Source organism: Anomaloglossus baeobatrachus, chromosome 1, assembly GCF_048569485.1.
Source record: "Anomaloglossus baeobatrachus isolate aAnoBae1 chromosome 1, aAnoBae1.hap1, whole genome shotgun sequence".
Taxonomy (NCBI): domain Eukaryota; kingdom Metazoa; phylum Chordata; class Amphibia; order Anura; family Aromobatidae; genus Anomaloglossus; species Anomaloglossus baeobatrachus.
The window spans coordinates 636,431,258-636,449,954 of NC_134353.1; the positions used below are offsets into that span (position 1 = coordinate 636,431,258).

At 44.9% G+C, this 18,697-nt stretch overlaps 1 protein-coding gene and 1 pseudogene across 1 annotated transcript; one reads left to right on the forward strand and one right to left on the reverse strand.

Annotated features, from left to right (window-relative positions):
- Nucleotides 1-5,831: 5,831 nt before the first annotated feature.
- On the forward strand, nt 5,832-17,747 carry LOC142246428 (zinc finger MYM-type protein 1-like). Its single transcript, XM_075319484.1, has 2 exons — nt 5,832-5,912; nt 11,675-17,747. Exons 1-2 carry the CDS (start codon nt 5,895-5,897, stop codon nt 14,027-14,029), a joined length of 2,373 nt encoding a protein of 790 aa, XP_075175599.1. The 5' UTR covers nt 5,832-5,894; the 3' UTR covers nt 14,030-17,747.
- LOC142317170 (uncharacterized) lies at nt 16,926-18,388 on the reverse strand (annotated as a pseudogene).
- Nucleotides 18,389-18,697: the final 309 nt, after the last annotated feature.

Below are 18,697 nucleotides of genomic sequence, written 5' to 3' on the forward strand. Positions count from 1 at the left end.
CGAAGAAAGAAAAATTCAGCTCACTCGTATATGTATCCGCTCAGTTCAGATGGGATGCAGGATGTCCACCGGACAGGCAGGTCCGTAGAGGCAATAGCAAGGAGAAAGGACGGAACTCAGCACCAATTCCAGGATAGGGAAAATATAAATCCAACGAAAAATATATAAAAAGCATGCTTATGATTAAGGACTTATCTACATTCCAACTGTCCGAAACGCGTCAAGCCATGATGTTTTCATGGAACCGATGATGTTTTTCTTGGATTTTTAATCGTTGAATAAAGTTTCTACATTTTTTTATATATTTTTAGTTGTATTTATATTTTCCATATCCTGGAATTGGTGCTGAGTTCCGTCCTTTCTCCTTGAGATTGTTGATTACGCATGGGTGAAGCTCACCGTCAACAAGAAGAGAGCTACAATCAAAGAGCTAATGCTTCCCCACTTTAAGTTGGAGACAAGGTATGGCTAAAGAAGTACCACCGTACAGGAAAACTCGATTCACTCTGGGAAACAGAGCCATACACAGTTACAGCTATCCCATATCCTGAGTCAGATGTCTATGAAGTGAAGAAACCCGGAATGGCCCCACAGACGGTGCACAGGAACTGCATGAAGCTATGCACCAAACAGGATCTACTGGTGATCTCATCACCTCCTCCACAAGTCATGCCGGTCTACACACCAATTCCTGCAATGGAAACACCACCCAGACAACCTACTGTGGAAGAGTCCCTCTACAACACTCAATTTATCCTTCCATGCTATCAATATGTCCCCGTCTCGGTTCCTGCTCCAGTTGCTGCTCCTCTGCCAACTTCACCTGAGCCAGCAAACAATATCATTCCTGCTCAAGAGGAAGATCAAGTGTTGAGGCGTTCAGAGCGAAGCACAAAAGGAAAACTTCCAGCCCGCTACAGAGACTGAAAGGTCATATCCTTTTCCATGAGTATATAATCTTGTGTTTATTTATTTAGCTAGATAGTCAGTTTAGTAATGTTTAAGCCTCTGCACCTGGGTAATACCAAGCATCTTATTTATTATTTGCACAATTTTCTCTATACAGCTATGGACTTATGGACTGTTTGTTGCCACTAAAGGGCCTTTCCAGAGCCTTTCATATGGATGATAGTATATTGCGGAAAGAGACTCTATCTCATATTGGCACTCCCACATTCATGTTTTACATTTGTTCATTGCCTATTGTTCTTCCGTCTGGCTGCATATTCTTGCCTTATTTTTACATATATATTTCCTTCCTTTCTTAGCAGTCCTCCACTTGCACAATCGCCCAGGACGGCTCACCTTCAGAGGGGGAGTATGTAGTGGCCCGGTCCAGATTGTGTCTATTTCTTTAAGTACATTTACTTATATGTATTATTATGTTATATGTTATAAGCAAAGCATTTTTCATTTGTTGTTTTCTAGCACCATCTAGTGGTGAAAACTGTAAGAATCTGAAGTGTGCATTGGGTGTTATCCTATTAGCCAGTTGTTGGTCACATGGCTCTATAGGTGGAGCTATTCTCCAGCCTCTGTCTAGAAAGAACTGGAATGTTCTGGTTCTGGCTGAGTCTCCTCTGAGGGCAGACATTATGCGGAGTTTCTCTTCACCACAAGACTCCTACTAGGCCCGAGGCCTAGAATTTCACCATTTACTGACTTTTACAGCCAATATTCTGAAGGCTTCCTATCCTGAATCCTCACTGGCCAGATATACATTGTGCATCTCTTCAGACAGTAGGGCATACTGAGTATATACCAGACCCTACTGCATGCAGATTGGGGAAGTTTGAGGGTCTCCCATCCCACTGCAATATTAGTGGCTTGCACGCCATTGTCCATGCACCAGCCGTCCGGTCCCCGTAGCGCGCTGGGCAACTTTCTACATTTGCTTACAAGTACTGCATGTGTCTAAACTAGCAGTGAAATCAACCCCAGGACTCCAGGTCTGTACAATCTTATTATCATATCTATCCTCTAAGCTCAAGAGACTCTGAACCTGCTAAAATCATACCATAATTAAATCTGAAACAAATCGTGCTCTTAAAAGCTCCAGAACCCTAATTGCACTTCAGCATTCAACTTCAAGCTGTATTTGCCTACCCACAAAAGACTGTGAAACATACATTATATTCCGTGTTGTTTTCCTTTGTTCCCGCTGTATTAAAGCAACTGTTATTCCCAAGACCGTGTCTGTGGCCTGTCCATCAGCTGTGGATACTGTGTGGGGGTGGATAGCAGGGAACATCAGGGACTTGTAGACCACCTAGGGAACACGGCCCCTGCAACCTCATGCCAGAACAGCAACTGTGACATATAGAACATTTGAGGTCCTCTGTCCCTGGGCCCTTACACTTACGTGTGTCCAAACCATTAGGAATACATAGGTCCACATGTGTACGTGTCTCCGGTACGTGAGAAAACTGTCAAACACGTACCGGAGGCACGAACGTGTGACAGAGGTCTAAGGCATACAGTGTGGAGGGAGCCGTGTGTGCCCAGGACTCTGTTTAAGGCATACTGTGTGCTTAGTAGTGTGTATGAGTTATACAGTGTGGATAGAAAAAACTGTGGAAAGAGAAGCGCAATAGGGTCTTACCCCGGTAGAATGGGGGGGTATCCAAAGGGGTAGTGGTACTCACCTATAGGGGTTGTGACAGTCACAACGCCTATATCAGCATGTATGTAACTCCACAGTCACGGCAGCGGTCCCCAGGTTTGGCAGATAACAGAGAGTAATAGAATCGGGTATCCAAGCCACGCCAATGACTAGTCGGTCATGGGATTAGGAGATTAATGTTGCTTTAATGATGCATAGGTCAACGCGTTTCGGAAGACACAGCTTCCTTCCTCAATTTGTTGTCCTTTGCTATTTTGTCCTGAGGAAGGAAGCTGTGTCTTCTGAAACGCGTTGACCTATGCATCATTGAAGCAACATTAATCTCATAATCCCATGACCGACTAGTCATTGGCGCGGCTTGGATACCCGATTCTATTACTCTCTGTTATTATACAGTGTGGAGGGAGCTGTTTATACCCAGAACTGTGTATAAGGCATACATTGCAGAGGGAACCTTGTGTGTAAGGCATAGTGTGCTTAAGACTGTGTATAAGGCATACAGTGTGGAGAGAGCCCATACAGTGTGGCAAGTGCCCAGGTCTGAGCATAATGCATACTGTGTGGGGGGAGCCCAGGACTGTGCATAAGGCATCCAGCGTGGAGAGTGCCCAGGTCTGTGTATAAGGTATACAGTGTGAAGGGAGGCGTGTGCGTCTAGGACTGTGTATAAGGCATACAGTGTGGAGAGTGCCCAGGATTGTGCATTAGGCTAGTTTCACACTTGCGTTGAACGGTATCCGTTGCATTGCGTTGTGTGACGGATGCAACGGATGTGTTGCATATAGTGGCACAACGGATGCAACGGATGCTGCAAAACAACGGAATCCGTTTTGATTTTTTTTTTTTACAGTTTTACTGGCGGCAGACTATTGTGAACGATCAGCTGATCGCTCCCAGTAGCCGGCCGCCGGGTGATCAGCTGATCGCTCTCAGTAGCCGGCCGCCGGGTGATCAGCTGATCGCTCCCTGCAGCCGGCCGCCGGGTGATCAGCTGAGCGCTGTCACTTGCCGGCGGCCGGGCATGCCAGCGGACGGGTGCTCAGCTGAGCGCTGTCACTTGCCGGCGGCCGGGCATGCCAGCGGACGGGCGCTCAGCTGAGCGCTGTCACTTGCCGGCGCCCGGGCATGCCGGCGGGCGGGCGCTCAGCTGAGCGCTGTCACTTGCCGGCGCCCGGGCGCTCAGCTGAACGTTCGGCCACCGCGAGCCAAAATAAAGTTTGTGATTTAAAAAAAAAGAGCATGCGCAGTGAAATCCAGAGGATTCCGCTGCTCAAAACAACGTTACATGCTGCGTTCCTCCCGCTGGGCGGAAGCAACAGAGCGTCGCCCAGCGGAAGCAACGCAGGTCCTTTTGGTACAATCCGTCAAGCATACAAGTCTATGGGAAACAGCGGAATCCGTTAACGGATTCCGCTGTTTTCCAAAAGGGCGGATTGTAAGGCTAGTTTCACACTTGCGTTGGACAGGATCCGTAGCATTGCGTTGTGTGACGCATGCAACGGATGCGTTGCATATAGTGGCACAACGGATGCTACAGATCGTACAAAATAACGCAATCCGTTGTAGTTTTTTTTCCTTGACTTTACACATCTGAGCATGCACAGTTGTGTAAAGACAGCTGCGTTAACGGAATCCGTCAAATGACGCATTCTAACGGAATCCGCCACCATAGGCGTCCATTATAAAAACAACGGACGCCTAACGGATTCCTGCAGGTTACGTTTTTTTGACACTTCGCCAAGCACAGAAAAACGCTACATGCAGCATTCCATCCGCCCGACGCAGCGTCAAAATAACAACGCTGCGTCGTCCAGCGGATGCCACGCAGACACTTGCGTTACAGTGCGTCGTCCATATAAGTCTATGGAGAATAGCGCAGTGCGTTAACGGACTGCGCTATTCTCCATAGTGACAGAATGCGCTGAACGCAAGTGTGAAACTAGCCTAACGGAAGGAAAACAACGCAAGTGTGAAAGTACCCTAAGGCATACAGTATGGAGAGTGCCCTGGACTGTGTATAAGGCATCCAGTGTGGAGAGTGCCCTGGACTGTGTATAAGGCATCCAGTGTGGAGAGTGCCCTGGACTGTGTGGCATACAGTGTGGAGGGAGCCCAGGATTGTGCATAGGGCATAAAGTGTGGAGAGAGCCCAGTACTGTGCATAGGGCATACAGTGTGGAGAGTGCCCTGGACTGTGTACAAGGCATACAGTATGAAGAGTGCCCTGGACTGTGCATAAGGCATACAGTGTGGAGGGAGCCCTGGACTGTGCATAGGGCATACAGTGTGGAGGGAGCCCAGGACTGTGCATAGGGCATACAGTGTGGAGGGAGCCCTGGACTGTGCATAGGGCATACAGTGTGGAGGGAGCCCTGGACTGTGCATAGGGCATACAGTGTGGAGGGAGCCCTGGACTGTGCATAGGGCATACAGTGTGGAGGGAGCCCTGGACTGTGCATAGGGCATACAGTGTGGAGGGAGCCCTGGACTGTGCATAGGGCATACAGTGTGGAGGGAGCCCTGGACTGTGCATAGGGCATACAGTGTGGAGGGAGCCCAGGACTGTGCATAGGGCATACAGTGTGGAGGGAGCCCAGGACTGTGCATAGGGCATACAGTGTGGAGGGAGCCCAGGACTGTGCATAAGGCATACAGTGTGGAGAGAGCCCTGGACTGTGCATAGGGCATACAGTGTGGAGGGAGCCCAGGACTGTGCATAGGGCATACAGTGTGGAGGGAGCCCAGGACTGTGCATAAGGCATACAGTGTGGAGAGAGCCCTGGACTGTGCATAGGGCATACAGTGTGGAGGGAGCCCTGGACTGTGCATAGGGCATACAGTGTGGAGGGAGCCCAGGACTGTGCATAGGGCATACAGTGTGGAGGGAGCCCAGGACTGTGCATAGGGCATACAGTGTGGAGAGAGCCCTGGACTGTGCATAGGGCATACAGTGTGGAGGGAGCCGATAAGGAGCACAGGAAACACGATTTACTACACAAAACTGCCCTAGTGACACATCCTCAAGTCTGAGTCCGCCCACACACGTGACTAATCACATGGCTCTGACATCATACAGGTCCTTTACTACCCACACATCTTTATGTTTACCAGAGAGAACAACATGAAATTTCTCCTTCTTTACAGCCTCCGTAGTCTGCCTCCGCCCACACACGTAACCAATCACGTGCTCATGACATCATTAAAGGTCCTTTAGGCCACTGAGGTGTAGTAGTGTCTGCAGTGTGAAGCGCTGGTGAAGTGTGCTGGGGCCATGGAGGCCGGGAGCTCTGTAAGTATCTGTCCTGGTGGGCGGGGGCCTCTCATGTTCCTTCCCTGCTCTGAGCTGGAGATATGCGGCCCCCAGCCCCATGTATAGCCCTCTGTAACCGTCACTGCTCTGTGCTGTAATCTGAGGCCGCTGGTTGCATAATTTGCTGGAAGAGGAAAAGCATGTGATTAACCCTTTGGCCACTGGTGACCGGTGTGCGGCCGCCGCTCGGTCCGTGTATGGGGTAGTTCAGCAGTTTAACCCATTAGAGGGCCCGTGATGTATTACATAGCGGGCGTTGTGTCCCCCAGCGCCCTCCGCTTCAGCTCAGTGACCAGTCTGTCTAGCATTGCCGTCTCGAGAGTGTAGTGTGTGTGTGTGTGTGTGTGTGTTTCATTCACCGCCCCCCTCACCTCGCTTCGTCTGTCCCCCAGTATAACACGCCGCTGGCCCCACACATACAGTCGAGCCCTCCTATGACTATTGACAGTCACATTAGAGCGATGACCCCACAGTACGGTGTCACAGCAATTTTTTTTTTCCCATTTTCTATTTTGATAGTAAAACTTTACATCCTACTTAAAGTGAACCTGTCAGGTGCAATATGCCTCCAGATCCACGAGCAGTTCTGGGTGTATATTGCTAATCCCTGCCTAACCGTCCCTGTATACACTAGAATAGATAAAGGGATCTGTAGAAAAAGTATTTCTAATGATCGTATATTATATGCTAATGAGCGAGGGGACTAGTCCCGAGGGTGTTTGTTCCCTTAGTCAGGCCACATTGGCTGGTAGCACACTCCTCTGGACGTACTAACATGCTAATGAATACGCAGTGACGCGCACATTCTTCACTCTTCATGGCGGCCGGCGGAGGATGGATGCACACTGTGCATGTTCCAGAGTACCCGGCACTTCCGATCATGCGCACTAAACTCGTGCTGGGTGTAAGTTTCCCGGCTTTAGTGAGGTACAGTGCGTATGATCGGAAGTCCCGGGTACTCCAGATCATGCCCAGAGCGCATCCATCCTCCACCGGCTGCCATGAATAGTTGCATGCACAGACGTGTATTTTATTTGTAGGTACTTACAGTACAATGCAGAAATTTTAAGCACATTTTGAAAAAGTGAGAATACTTTAAAAATAGAAATGTTAATAAAAAGTTATTTTTATCAATAAAATGCAAAGTGCACAAAAGAGAAATCAAAATCCTACCTATATAAGTGGTGAGCACTAGAGATGAGCGAACTGTGAAGCTCAAGGTTCGTACTGAACACAGACTTTACAAAAAAAAAAAAATCAGCGTATGAGTGTGCTCGGGTGCGCCCAGTGCTGGGTCCAGTCTGTACGGCTCTCACTGGGGGTAACGACATGATCAGATATATTGTGCACATACAAAAGAAATATAATATCCCGAAAGTGATCTGTTTATGGCTGGCTGTATGTGGGCGGAGACTCAAACTGCCCAATCAGTGACTTCCAGAGGGGGTCAATTCGCCCACATGACTAAAACCTGAACACTACCTGGAGGAAAAAAGTTAATTTCCTCCTGGCAGCAGGGTTCAATTTGCTGGATTCAAGCGCTACAATCCCGCTGGTTAATTGCGTTTTTTTTTTTTTTTTTGGCACGTGACAGGTTTCCTTTAACCCCTTCAGCCCCCGGGCACTTTCCGTTTTTGCGTTTTTGTTTTTTGCTCCTTTTCTTCCAAGAGCCGTAACTTTTTTATTATTCCGTCAATCTTGCCATATGAGGGCTTGTTTTTTGCGGGACGAGTTGTACTTTTAAATGAAATCATAAGTTTTACCATATAGTGTACTGGAAAACGGCAAAAAAATTCCAAGTGCGGAAAAATTGCAAAAAAAGTGGGATCGTACAATAGTTTTTGGGATATTTTATTCACAGTGTTCACTATATGGTAAAACTGATGTCTGGGTGTGATGCCTCAGGTCGGTGCGAGTTTGTAGACCCCAAACATGTATAGGTTTACTTGTATCTAAGGGGTTAAAAAAAATTCACAAGTTTGTCCAATAAAAGTAGCGCACGTTTTGCGCCATTTTCCGAAACACGTAGAGTTCTTATTTTTTGGGATCAATGGCTCAGTGATGGCTTATTTTTTGCGTCTCGAGCTGACGTTTATAATGGTACCATTTTTGCGCAGATGCTACGTTTTGATCGCCTGTTATTGCATTTTGCGCAAAACTTGCGGCGACCAAAAAACGTAATTTTGGCGTTTGGAATTTTTTTGCCACTACGCCGTTTACCAATCAGAATAATTGATTTTATATTTTGATAGATCGGGCATTTCTGAACGCGGCGATACCAAATATGTGTATATTTATTTATTTTTTAACCCTTTAATTTTCAATGGGGGGAAAGGGGGGTGATTTGAACTTTTAGGTTTTTTGTTTTTTTTTTTTTATTTTTTAAAACTTTTTTTTTACTTTTTTTTTATTTTACTAGTCCCCCTAGGGGGCTATAGCGATCAGCAATCCGATCGCTGATCGCTATCTGCTGATCACAGCAATACCGCTGTAATCAGCAGATTCACTCACTTTGGTTTTCCCTCTGCTCTCGGCCGAGGGAAAATGAAAGTGAAAGATCATAGCAGCAGGCGTCATCACATGACCCTGTGCTACGATGGCAACCACCGATAGTCACGTGATAACACACGTGACTTCCGGTGGGGGCGGCGGTAAGTAACAAACATGGCCGCGCGCATTTAAATCTTGCTGCCAGACTTTGGCAGCAAGATTTAAGGGGTTAATGGCCGCGGGTGGAAGCGATTCCACCCGCGGCTAGCAGGCACACATGTCAGCTGTTGAAAACAGCTGATATGTGTGCCGATCCACGCCGCCTGCCCGCGGCAGGGGGCGGGGCTTAACGGGACACGATCTATGACGGATAGATCCGTCCAAGGTCGTGAAGGGGTTAAGTTAAAACTAATTGTTAATGGCCTTGGCTGCATGTTTGAGGTATTGTTCTGCTGCGAAATAAGATTGCAGCTTATAAGTATCTACCTGTCTGTCTCAGCACTGAGGACATAGTTATCGTAATTAAAGGGGTGGTTCACTACGCAGCATTGGTGGCAACGTCAATGTAAATCTCATAGGGAAGGCTTTTCTCAAATACCCTGTGTAGTAAATTCAGCCTGTGAGTGGCGCTATAGTGGTCCACTCATCCCCATCATGTGACACCCCCCCCCCCCACCCCCCCAGGCTTCGTGAACTATGAGATCCCGTGATGTCATGTTAACTTCCATCTCTGTGTCTCTGTCTTGTCAGTGAGAAAAACATGCATATGTGTCTTTATAGATACTGGATGCAAAAACACCATTGTACAACCAGGTACAATGTATTATGTTTCCTTGGCTGACCACTCCGTCTGCAGTCCTTTAATATTATTCATTTCATGGTGTCCTCAATGCTGACATTTGCAAGCAGATATAGCTCCATCAGGGAGATGTCTGATAGGCTCTGTAGCAGAACAATGACTTCAAACATACAACCAATGTCATTAAGAACAATCTATAACTTAAAGGGAGCCTGTCAGGTGCATTATGCTCCCAGAATCATGAGCAGTTCTGGTTGCTCATTGCTAATCCCTGCCTTAGGCCCTGTGCGCACTGGAAAATGGAATTTTCTGAAGAAAATTCCGCAGGTATTCAAAGATTACCGCACCCGCGGTAAAAAAACGCGGCAAACCGCATGCGGTATTGCCGCGGTTTTGCCTCGTACGAGTTGGTATGTGCTTTATTGCATTCAATGCAATAAAGCACATTGAAAAAAAAGAAAAAAAGTCATTTCATTCTGATACAGACAGACAGACACAGTCCCTGTGAGCACACTCTGCATTTCCCACGGTCGGCAGTGAGTTCACATTACCGGCCGTGGGAAATGCCCTGTGGTTGCCTCTCTGCTGTCTCGCTGCGAGGCTGCATTCAGCTGTGTCTGTCGCGGCTGGATGGAAGCCTCGCAGGACGTCGGAGCTGTGGATTACGCCGGAGCTTTGTTTCGGGAGGGGTTAATAAAAGGGTAAAGGAGGCTTGTTTGTTTTATTTAAAATAAGGGATTTTTCGGTGTCTGTGTTTTTTCTCTTTACTCACGGGTTGATCATGTCAGCTGTCACATAGACGCTGCCATGATCAAGCCTGGAGTTAACGGCGGTGATCCGCCACCATTAACTCCTTGTATTACCCTGACTGCCACTGCTACACGGCTGCAGGAAGAGCCGGGGACACGCCGGTAATGCCGCATAATGCATGCGACAGTCCCAGGGCAGCTGCGGCTGATATTCTCGGCTGCGGGAGGGGGAGTGAGGCTGGGGATATTATCCCTGCCCCTCTCCCTCCCCAGCCTGAGAATACCGGACCGCCGCTGTGTGCTTACCTCGGCTGGACGGTAAATATACAGCGGAGCCCACGTGCTTTGTTTTCTATATTTCCGTTTGCTTTCTATGTGTGTTCTATATGACTGTGTGTGTTCTATGTCTGTGTCTGTGATGTCTGTGTGTGTGTCTGTGATCTGTGTGTGTTTACTCTCTGCTCCGCTTCCTCTTCCTGTAATGACATCACTTCCCTGCAAAACCGCAGGCAAGCGATGTACATTACCGGAGGTAAACCGCGAAATACCGCAGGGAATAACGCAGGAAAACTCAGTGAACCGCACAGAATTTGCTGCCTGCGTTATTCCCTGCGGGATTTCCCGATTTACATTGGAGTCAATGTAGTGAAATCCTGCAGCGATGTGCGGAAAATAATTGACATGCAATTGTTTTTGCTGCGGGAATCCCACAACAAAACATGCAGCTGTCAAAATCCGCCTAGTACGCACAGGATTTTTTTTTCCCATAGGTTTTCCTGGTGATTCACTGCAGAGATGTTATAAACCTTTTCTGCAGCGAAACATGTAGCAAATCCGCGGCAAAAACCGGTAAGTGCACACAGGGCCTTAGGCTGGTTTCACACATCTGGCATTTCGCCGCTTTGCTGGATCCGTCACACTCCAGTACAGTGCAATACAGTACAATGGCATCGCGGCAAGCTTCGGTCAGATGACAGCATGTGACCGGAGCTTGCTGCTAAGCCATTGTACTAGAGTGTGACGGATCCGACAAAGCGGCGGAATGCCGGATGTGTGAAACCGGCCTAACCATCCTTGTATGTAGTAGCGTACATAAAGAGATCTTTAGAAAATGTATTTCTAAAGATCTTTTACCGTATGCTAATGAGCGTGGGGACAAGTCACAAGGGCGTTTTGTCCCTGCAACTAATCCACCCTGTTAGCATGTCCAGAGGGATGTGCTAACTTGCTATTAACTGCCTAGCGTCATAAGCGTTGACGTGCGTACCTATCCGTTGTCAGACAATGGGCAGTGCGCATGATCAGAAGTTCCTTACCTCCTGGTCACGCGCACTGTGAAGTTGGGTGTATACCTATCCTTTAGGATAGATCGTAGTCATCAATATTACATGAGTAGGGCTTATGAGGCTGTCAAGATTGGGTCAGAAGGGCCATTAAACATGGATGTGGAAAATTATTCTAAACCGGATTATATTATTAGCAAAGCTCAATGCCACCATTAATAAGATATTTGGGAGCTTTGTTCGAATAGCACTCAATGGTTAAGTGAAGTTAAGTTGTTGCCGACATGAAGTAAAGGGTCAATCTTCCTCCTTTGAGTTACAAAATGGATGAGGATTTACTAAACATCAGTGCTTTTTTAATATATCATACTATTGCAAAAATAATTCTTTTTTTTTTTTTTTTTTTTTTTTTTTTTTTAGGATTCTGATTGTCCTCCATTTAAACGTCCACATGATGATGAATTAATAGCAATGGAAGAAAAAAGATTTTGCCCAGTTAATATGGATATAATCAAGAAAGAAATTAAAGATGAGGATGAAGCTGACAGCTGTGAAGAAGCTTGGTTGAAAGGCTTTGGCCTGTACAGTGATGATGCTACGCAGTCAAGCAGCCATTCCCATGAAGCTGACATAAGCTTGAACTCCTTTGCTGAAGAAGTTCTGGATTCTAGTACAAACTACCATTGTCCGATAGATGAAAACACAACTAAATTTTTTGAAGTGGATAAGCCATTTCAGCCATCTGCAGAACTTGTCCCCCCACAGTGTTTTGGGACCAGGAAACTAAGATTCCAGAGTGCTTGGTATACAGATTTTCCATGGCTTCATTATAACCCCCAGCTGAAAGGTGTTCTTTGTTTTACTTGTGGTAAAGCTGAGACCATGGGCCTTTTGGGTTCAACCAGGAGAAGAGATTCAGTATTTACAGCAGTAGGGTTTTCGAACTGGAAAAAGGCTCGGGAAAAGTTTGGTTCTCATCAAAAGTCTAAAAGCCATGAATTTGCCACTTGGAAATTAATGCATGCCTTACAGAATCAGAAGAGAGAAGCTGCTTTGGAACAGCAACGGAAAGCGAGACAGGCTATTCCAACTCTATGCTTGAACAAACTGATGAGTTCAATCCGGTTTTTGATCCATAGAGGTCACACGTTTCAGACTCACGAATCCATTGAAGAGAGTTTATTTGAACTTCTAAAGTTTTTAGGCCAAGACAATGATGTGTTCAAATACTGGCTCGTGACTAATCAAAACTTCACTAGCCATGAAATCCAACATGAAATTATTGGCTTAATGAGCAATGAGATCACATCTTTAATCACAAGAGAAGTAAATCAAGGCTCCATGTACTACTCCATAATAATAGACAGCATTCAAAATTCAGAGTCACATCAGCTAAGCCTCTTTTTGCGATACTTGGATTCTGATATGCACCCTCAAGAAGAATTTATCGGGTTTCTTGATCCTGTGGAGGACACTGGTACTTCTGCAGCAAATCTCATCTTAGATAGTCTTGATCGACATTCTTTGCCTATTGACCTTTTAAGAGGAATTTCGTTTGTGGGATCATCTGCCACATCTTCTACCTACTTGGAGTCTCAAACATTACTGAAACAGAAACAACCTTTAGCCAGGTTTGTCCATTGCGGAGCTCCTTGCGGCAATTTTTTAGCAAGAAGTGCCAGCCATACCAGCCCGGTATTGCAGCAGGCCGTGTATTCTGCAAACAATCTGTGCAAATTATTTAACAAAACAGCAAAGTTTAAATTTTTATTTGCCGAGGTGACCGCAAATGTTCCGTGCCATACAAGGCTTCTGTGTTCTACCAACTGGTACGTTAACTTGGCACTGATAAATACGGTTGTTCAGCACTACGGATTGATCATAGATGGTCTGAGAGAAATGCAAACACACGCTGGTGTTTCCGGTGTAAAAGCCCACGCTCTGTTACTAGAGTTTATCGACGGCAATACAGTTGTGACGTTGCTCATTGTAAGGGCAGTACTGGAGTCCTTAAATATTCTGAATATTAATTTTGACGACCAGAATAAGCTGATGTTGAACACCCTGAAAAAAATAAAGATGGTAAAGGAAATATTGACAAGGGTACGCCAAGAAGCTCCTGTGTTGGATTTCCTAAGACAAGCAGAAGAGTTTGTTGCAAAACTTAACCTGTCGCCTTTATCCGTTCCGCAGCAGAGACTTTGCACTCATAATATGGAAGCGGTGCAACCACAAGCCGCTGTTTCCAAGGAGGAGTATTTTAAAACTGAGTATTTCCGATTGATCGATGCCATCGTTTCTCAGCTGGACAACCAGTTCTTCCAACAAGGCTTTATGGAATATTGCATTCTCGAAGATGTTTTACTTGGCGCAGGCAAAGGGGAATCTGACAATGTTATTGAGCAAAAACTTGGAATCCTCTCTAAATACCCAGAGTTCAATGTCCGCATGTTAAAGGTCCAGTTGGAGATGTTTGCACATAAAAACAGCTACAGTTCTCTATCCGAAGCTGTAGGCCTCTACAAGTCAGTCAGTCCTGAAGTTAAGGAATTTTTCAATGAGCTGGGCAAATTTCTCAAACTCCTACTTATAATTCCGGTAAGCACAATGGAAAATGACCAGATCTGTGGCCCCTTCCAAAGACTCAAAACTTTATTGAAGTTTACAACCGCAGAGACCCGCTCAAATGATGTGGCTATATGCTATGTGAATGAGACACGTCTGGATAGTCTGTGTTTGGAAACCATTGCACATAACTTTGTTCATGGGTCTTAATTGCTCAAATGCCTTTTTTTGCCAATTTTGTAAAGTCTGGAAATGACATTTATTATACAACTATATTTGTGACAAATCTCTATGTAAAATTTATGGTTACAAAGACCTCTAAAACCTCTACAACCTCTGACCCACCACAATTCCAAAAACTAGAGGACAGATGTCCCATTGGCGGTCTCCAAGTCCTCTGGGTTTTTTGAGGGTACTTTAACATAACTCCATCCACGTGAACTTCATTTGTTTTAAGAATCATGGAGTTTTTCCTTGTTGGACCTCAACAATTAGGACATTCTGGCATCTTCTTGGCTTATAGAACATTGCTCCTTTTTATAATGAGAACTCCTTTAGGGGCAGTTTATCATCATTATTGATATGGAATAGTCCGTGACTTGTAATGGCAATAGAAATCTGCCCTCCTCTTCGGTTCTTTGTTTTATATATTTGTTTTTTTTCTTTGTTTTTACGAATGTAAACTTGTTGCCTTTTAAAATGCAAAGGGATATTTATCAGCGTTGCCTTCTTTAGGAGGACTGCCTTTTTGTTTGTTTTTATTCACTCGTTTTTGTGCCATTCTGTTTATTTAGACTATTCATAACCTAATGAGAAAAAAACCAAGTTGAACATACTGGTTTACTTGCAGGCAGCATATTCTAAAGTAGAAATGGGGCAGAGGCAAGCTATAACTATGCAGAAAGCTGGAAATGCTGATGTCTTAGGGACAGTACTGGAGCACTTTTTATGGGTTGTCAACTGCTTAGAATTTAAAGAGAATCTGTCACCACGTTTTTGCCCCCTAATCTGAGAGCAACATCACATAGGGGCAGAGATCCTGATTCCAGTGGCGTTTCACTTGCTGGTCAGCTTATTGTAGTTTTGATAAAATCACCGTTTAATCAGCAATAGTTTATCGTTAGCGGATTACTTGGCCACCTCCCATGAGGTCTGTATAACTGCTAAATCTGCAGCAGAAAAAACATTGATTTTATTAAGATGACACCACACAGCCCAGTAAGTGACACATCGCTGGAATCAGGGTTTCTGTCTCTACGTTTTGCTGCTCTCAGATGAAGTACAAAAACTTGGTGACAGATTCCCTTTTAATATCACTCACAACAATCCTTGGTATATGTTGATGCATGTTGCCCCTGATGATCGGCTGGTTGCACCACTGCCATATGTAAGCATCATATGTACCCAGAACAGCAGGACTCTGCATTTTGTAGCGGCCGTTCAGGTCCCATTCAGTACAATAGAATCTGAGCTTACAGTACTTGAGAACTGTGAGTGTTTGGAGCTGTGCTGTGGTTTGGTTTTTTTTGTTTTGCTATACACTGTTGTGTCCAATTGTCAATTGTTGGAGGCGGCTGGATGTTGGTCACTATCATCTGAGTTTTTGACAACCCCTTTAAGGGAACTCCCATCTCAAAGTGTATTTTAATCTCGGAAATAATATCCCTATATGTAGTTAGTATTCTACTATTAGGAAATGCATTCAATTAGAAATGTAATATAGTTCTCTTAACTAGGTGGATACCTGAGCTACTGCAATTGCCTGCACATGAGCCAAGCGACATAGCTAATTAGGAAAACTATTCTACAATTCTAATTGGAGGAACTTACTAACATTATTACACCCACTACATACTGGGATAGGATCTCGGAGATGGAAATATCCTTTTTTAAGTTTTCAGAATTTATAGTAAAATACTGACATTGTTTAATAATGGTTGTGAGATTTGAATGTGATGGCAACATGGGCCCTAGAAAAGTTAGACCTGTTCTGTAGCAAACTAGTCTATAGTTTATTTCTTATAATGACCTTTTTATATCTGTTACTGTATAGGAACAATTTTAATTCTTTTTTTTTTCCATTATTTTTTATTTTTTTTTTCTTCTAAAGTACAATGTTAGGAATGCTAACAATAGGCTAGATTTTTTTTTGTTTTTCCTTTTTTAGCTTTTTTTTTTTTTTTTTCTTGTACTGGGCGAGTCATGTAGTTGGAAGGGCCTAGTTAGAATCCATTTCAAACTACAGAACTTGGTATCCCATATGCTAAAACTCTAATGGTGAGTGCCCACGATCAGGGTTAGCATTTTGAATACAGAGTGTTTTGCTGCTTCCAAAGCGCTCCATTGTACATTACAAGCACAGTGGATTGGATTAATGGAAATTCCTGCCCACAGTGCTTCTTTTGTGGGCAGCGTAAACCGACCTGCGGTGCAGCTTTCCAAGCCCCGGCATGGTAATTTATTCTTGCGGAGATGCAAATGTTCTCAGCGGGAGAACACAGCAAAAATATGCTCCTCCCGGAATCCTGATTGTGGGCATGTGCGCTGATTTTTCCCACAGGGAACACTAGCATCTCTGCAAGAGGAACGACACTGCATCTAAAACGCTGTCTCTTCTGATCGTGTTCACGTACCCTATGGCTGTGTGCCCACGGGAGAAATTAACCGTGGATTTTGCCACAGAAACTCGCGGATTTTCTAGATTTTCCAGATAAATTCGTGGGTTTATGCAAGTACAGACACTCCCAATGTTATCCTATGGGATTTGGGGAGTGCTCTATAAATGCTGCGGTATTTGCAGCTGCCGAAAATGCTGCGGATTTCCCGCAGCCGCACGTAACCGCATATTCATTATTCATGTAGAATTATCTGCAGAATTCCCGCTCCTCCACTATGGAGATACAGAACGGTAATTCCGCACTGGTTTACCCCAACAACTCCGCAGATATACCGCAGCAATGGATAGCTGCGGATTCCAGGGAGCTGCTGTGTGAACCTGCGGAAATACCTGCAGAAAAGTCCGCAGGTACGAACTCCCGTGGGTACATGGCCTATAAAGGAAGACAAGCAGTTTAACAATGTTGTAATATAGACTTCTGTTCACAGATCAGGACATGAGCGTTTCCTTCAGGTGGAGCTTCGAACTAAAGGGCTGGCATAGTGACTGAATATAAGGATTCTCAAACCCAGACAAGTTACAATTCCTGCTGGAGATATGGAGACCTTCTTGATTTGCTCGAAGACTGGTGGGCAGTTTAGCGGGGCTTTCAATCCTGAAGAATCCCGCATCAAACACTATGGGATCTACTTGCATGGGGATGACTGCCGCTTCCACTTCAGAGATTGGATCCTCCGTTTTAACTTAAATTTTTCATTGCTGCTTTGATGGCAGCGAGGCGACTTTTGGTGGCGGCTCTTCCGATATCTCCTTGATTTGGTTTCCCAGTTGCAGCTGGAGCAGTTTTTTTTTTTTTCTTTGCCTTTTTAGGCTGAGCTACATTCTGCTGCCAGGAGTTCTTTTCTAGTTGTTCAAGATTAGAAAATGTTTTGCTTACATCCTTAATCTGAAAACAGATCATATCCCAAAACCCATCGAGATCCCTACACATGGTTTCCTTCTCCCCTTTCTTAAATTCACAGTTGTCAACGAGCCCTTCAAATTGTTGAAATTGTTAGGTCATCAACAGTTTTGTTTGACCGACTGTGGTTCTTATCAGGTCTTTAACATCTTCTGGAATATCCATGTCAATTCTTTTATCCCAATCAATACAGCCGAGTCAGGTTCTGACTCTCAGACCTTAAGAGGTTTTGTCAGCAGTAGGCATGTTAGATGAGGCATTTGCAGCCGATCTTGTGGTCCTGGTAGTTGGAATAGAAATTTTATTTTCCTTTTCAGAACTGGTGCTGGTCCACGACCTTTTGGAATTGCGCGATCAATAGCAGCTTTGCTATTCTGCACATTTACCGGAATGGTTTGAGTGTTGGTCTTGTTAGCGAGAGGCTCTACTTTCGCTGTAGACCTTGTAACTCTTGTTACGCTGTGAACTGGTGGCTTGTCTTTCTGCTTCACTTTCGCACGGTTCTGAGTTATGAGGACAGGCATAAAGGACGTCTCTGGCCTGTAAACCCCACATTTAAAGATGCCTTTGTTGGCCTTCTCTCGTTGCTCCTTTAGCTTCCTCTTTTGCTTCTCTTCTTTGTATGTTTGCAGCTTTGTGTGGTGTTAAGCAGAAAGACAAGCCTCCAGTTCACAGCGTAACAAGAGTTACAAGGTCTACAGCGACAGTAGAGCCTCTCGCTAACAAGACCCACACTCAAACCATTCCGGTAAATGTGCAGAACAGCAAAGCTGCTATTGATCGCGCAATTCCAAAAGGTCGTGGACCAGCACCAGTTCTGAAAAAGAATGAAAAGGAAAATTAAAGTTTCTATTCCAACTACCAGGACCACAAGATCGGCTGCAAATGCCTCCTCTAAAATGCCTACTGCTGACAAAACGACACTGAAAAATGCTCCTGCTATAAAACCACTGAAGAAGACTACAAAAGAGACCGGCCCAGAGATGGTCATCGATAAGAATGAGCTTCCTATAGTTGATCACTCTACTGAAAAAGATATGGAAACCCCTTCTATGTTGGATTTATAACCCCCTGGGCAAAATGTTCATGTTAAATAGATTTTCTAGTTATGTTTTGTGTTTCATGGCAGATCAAGTCACACATTTTGGTTGTGTCATATGGGATTTTGGAGGAAAAAAAAAAAGTTTTTTTCTCATATTTTAGAAGTTGGCTATGCATGTGTAGCCATTCTACAGGGTGGGCCATTTATATGGATACACCTAAATAAAATTGGAATGGTTGGTTGATATCAACTTCCTCC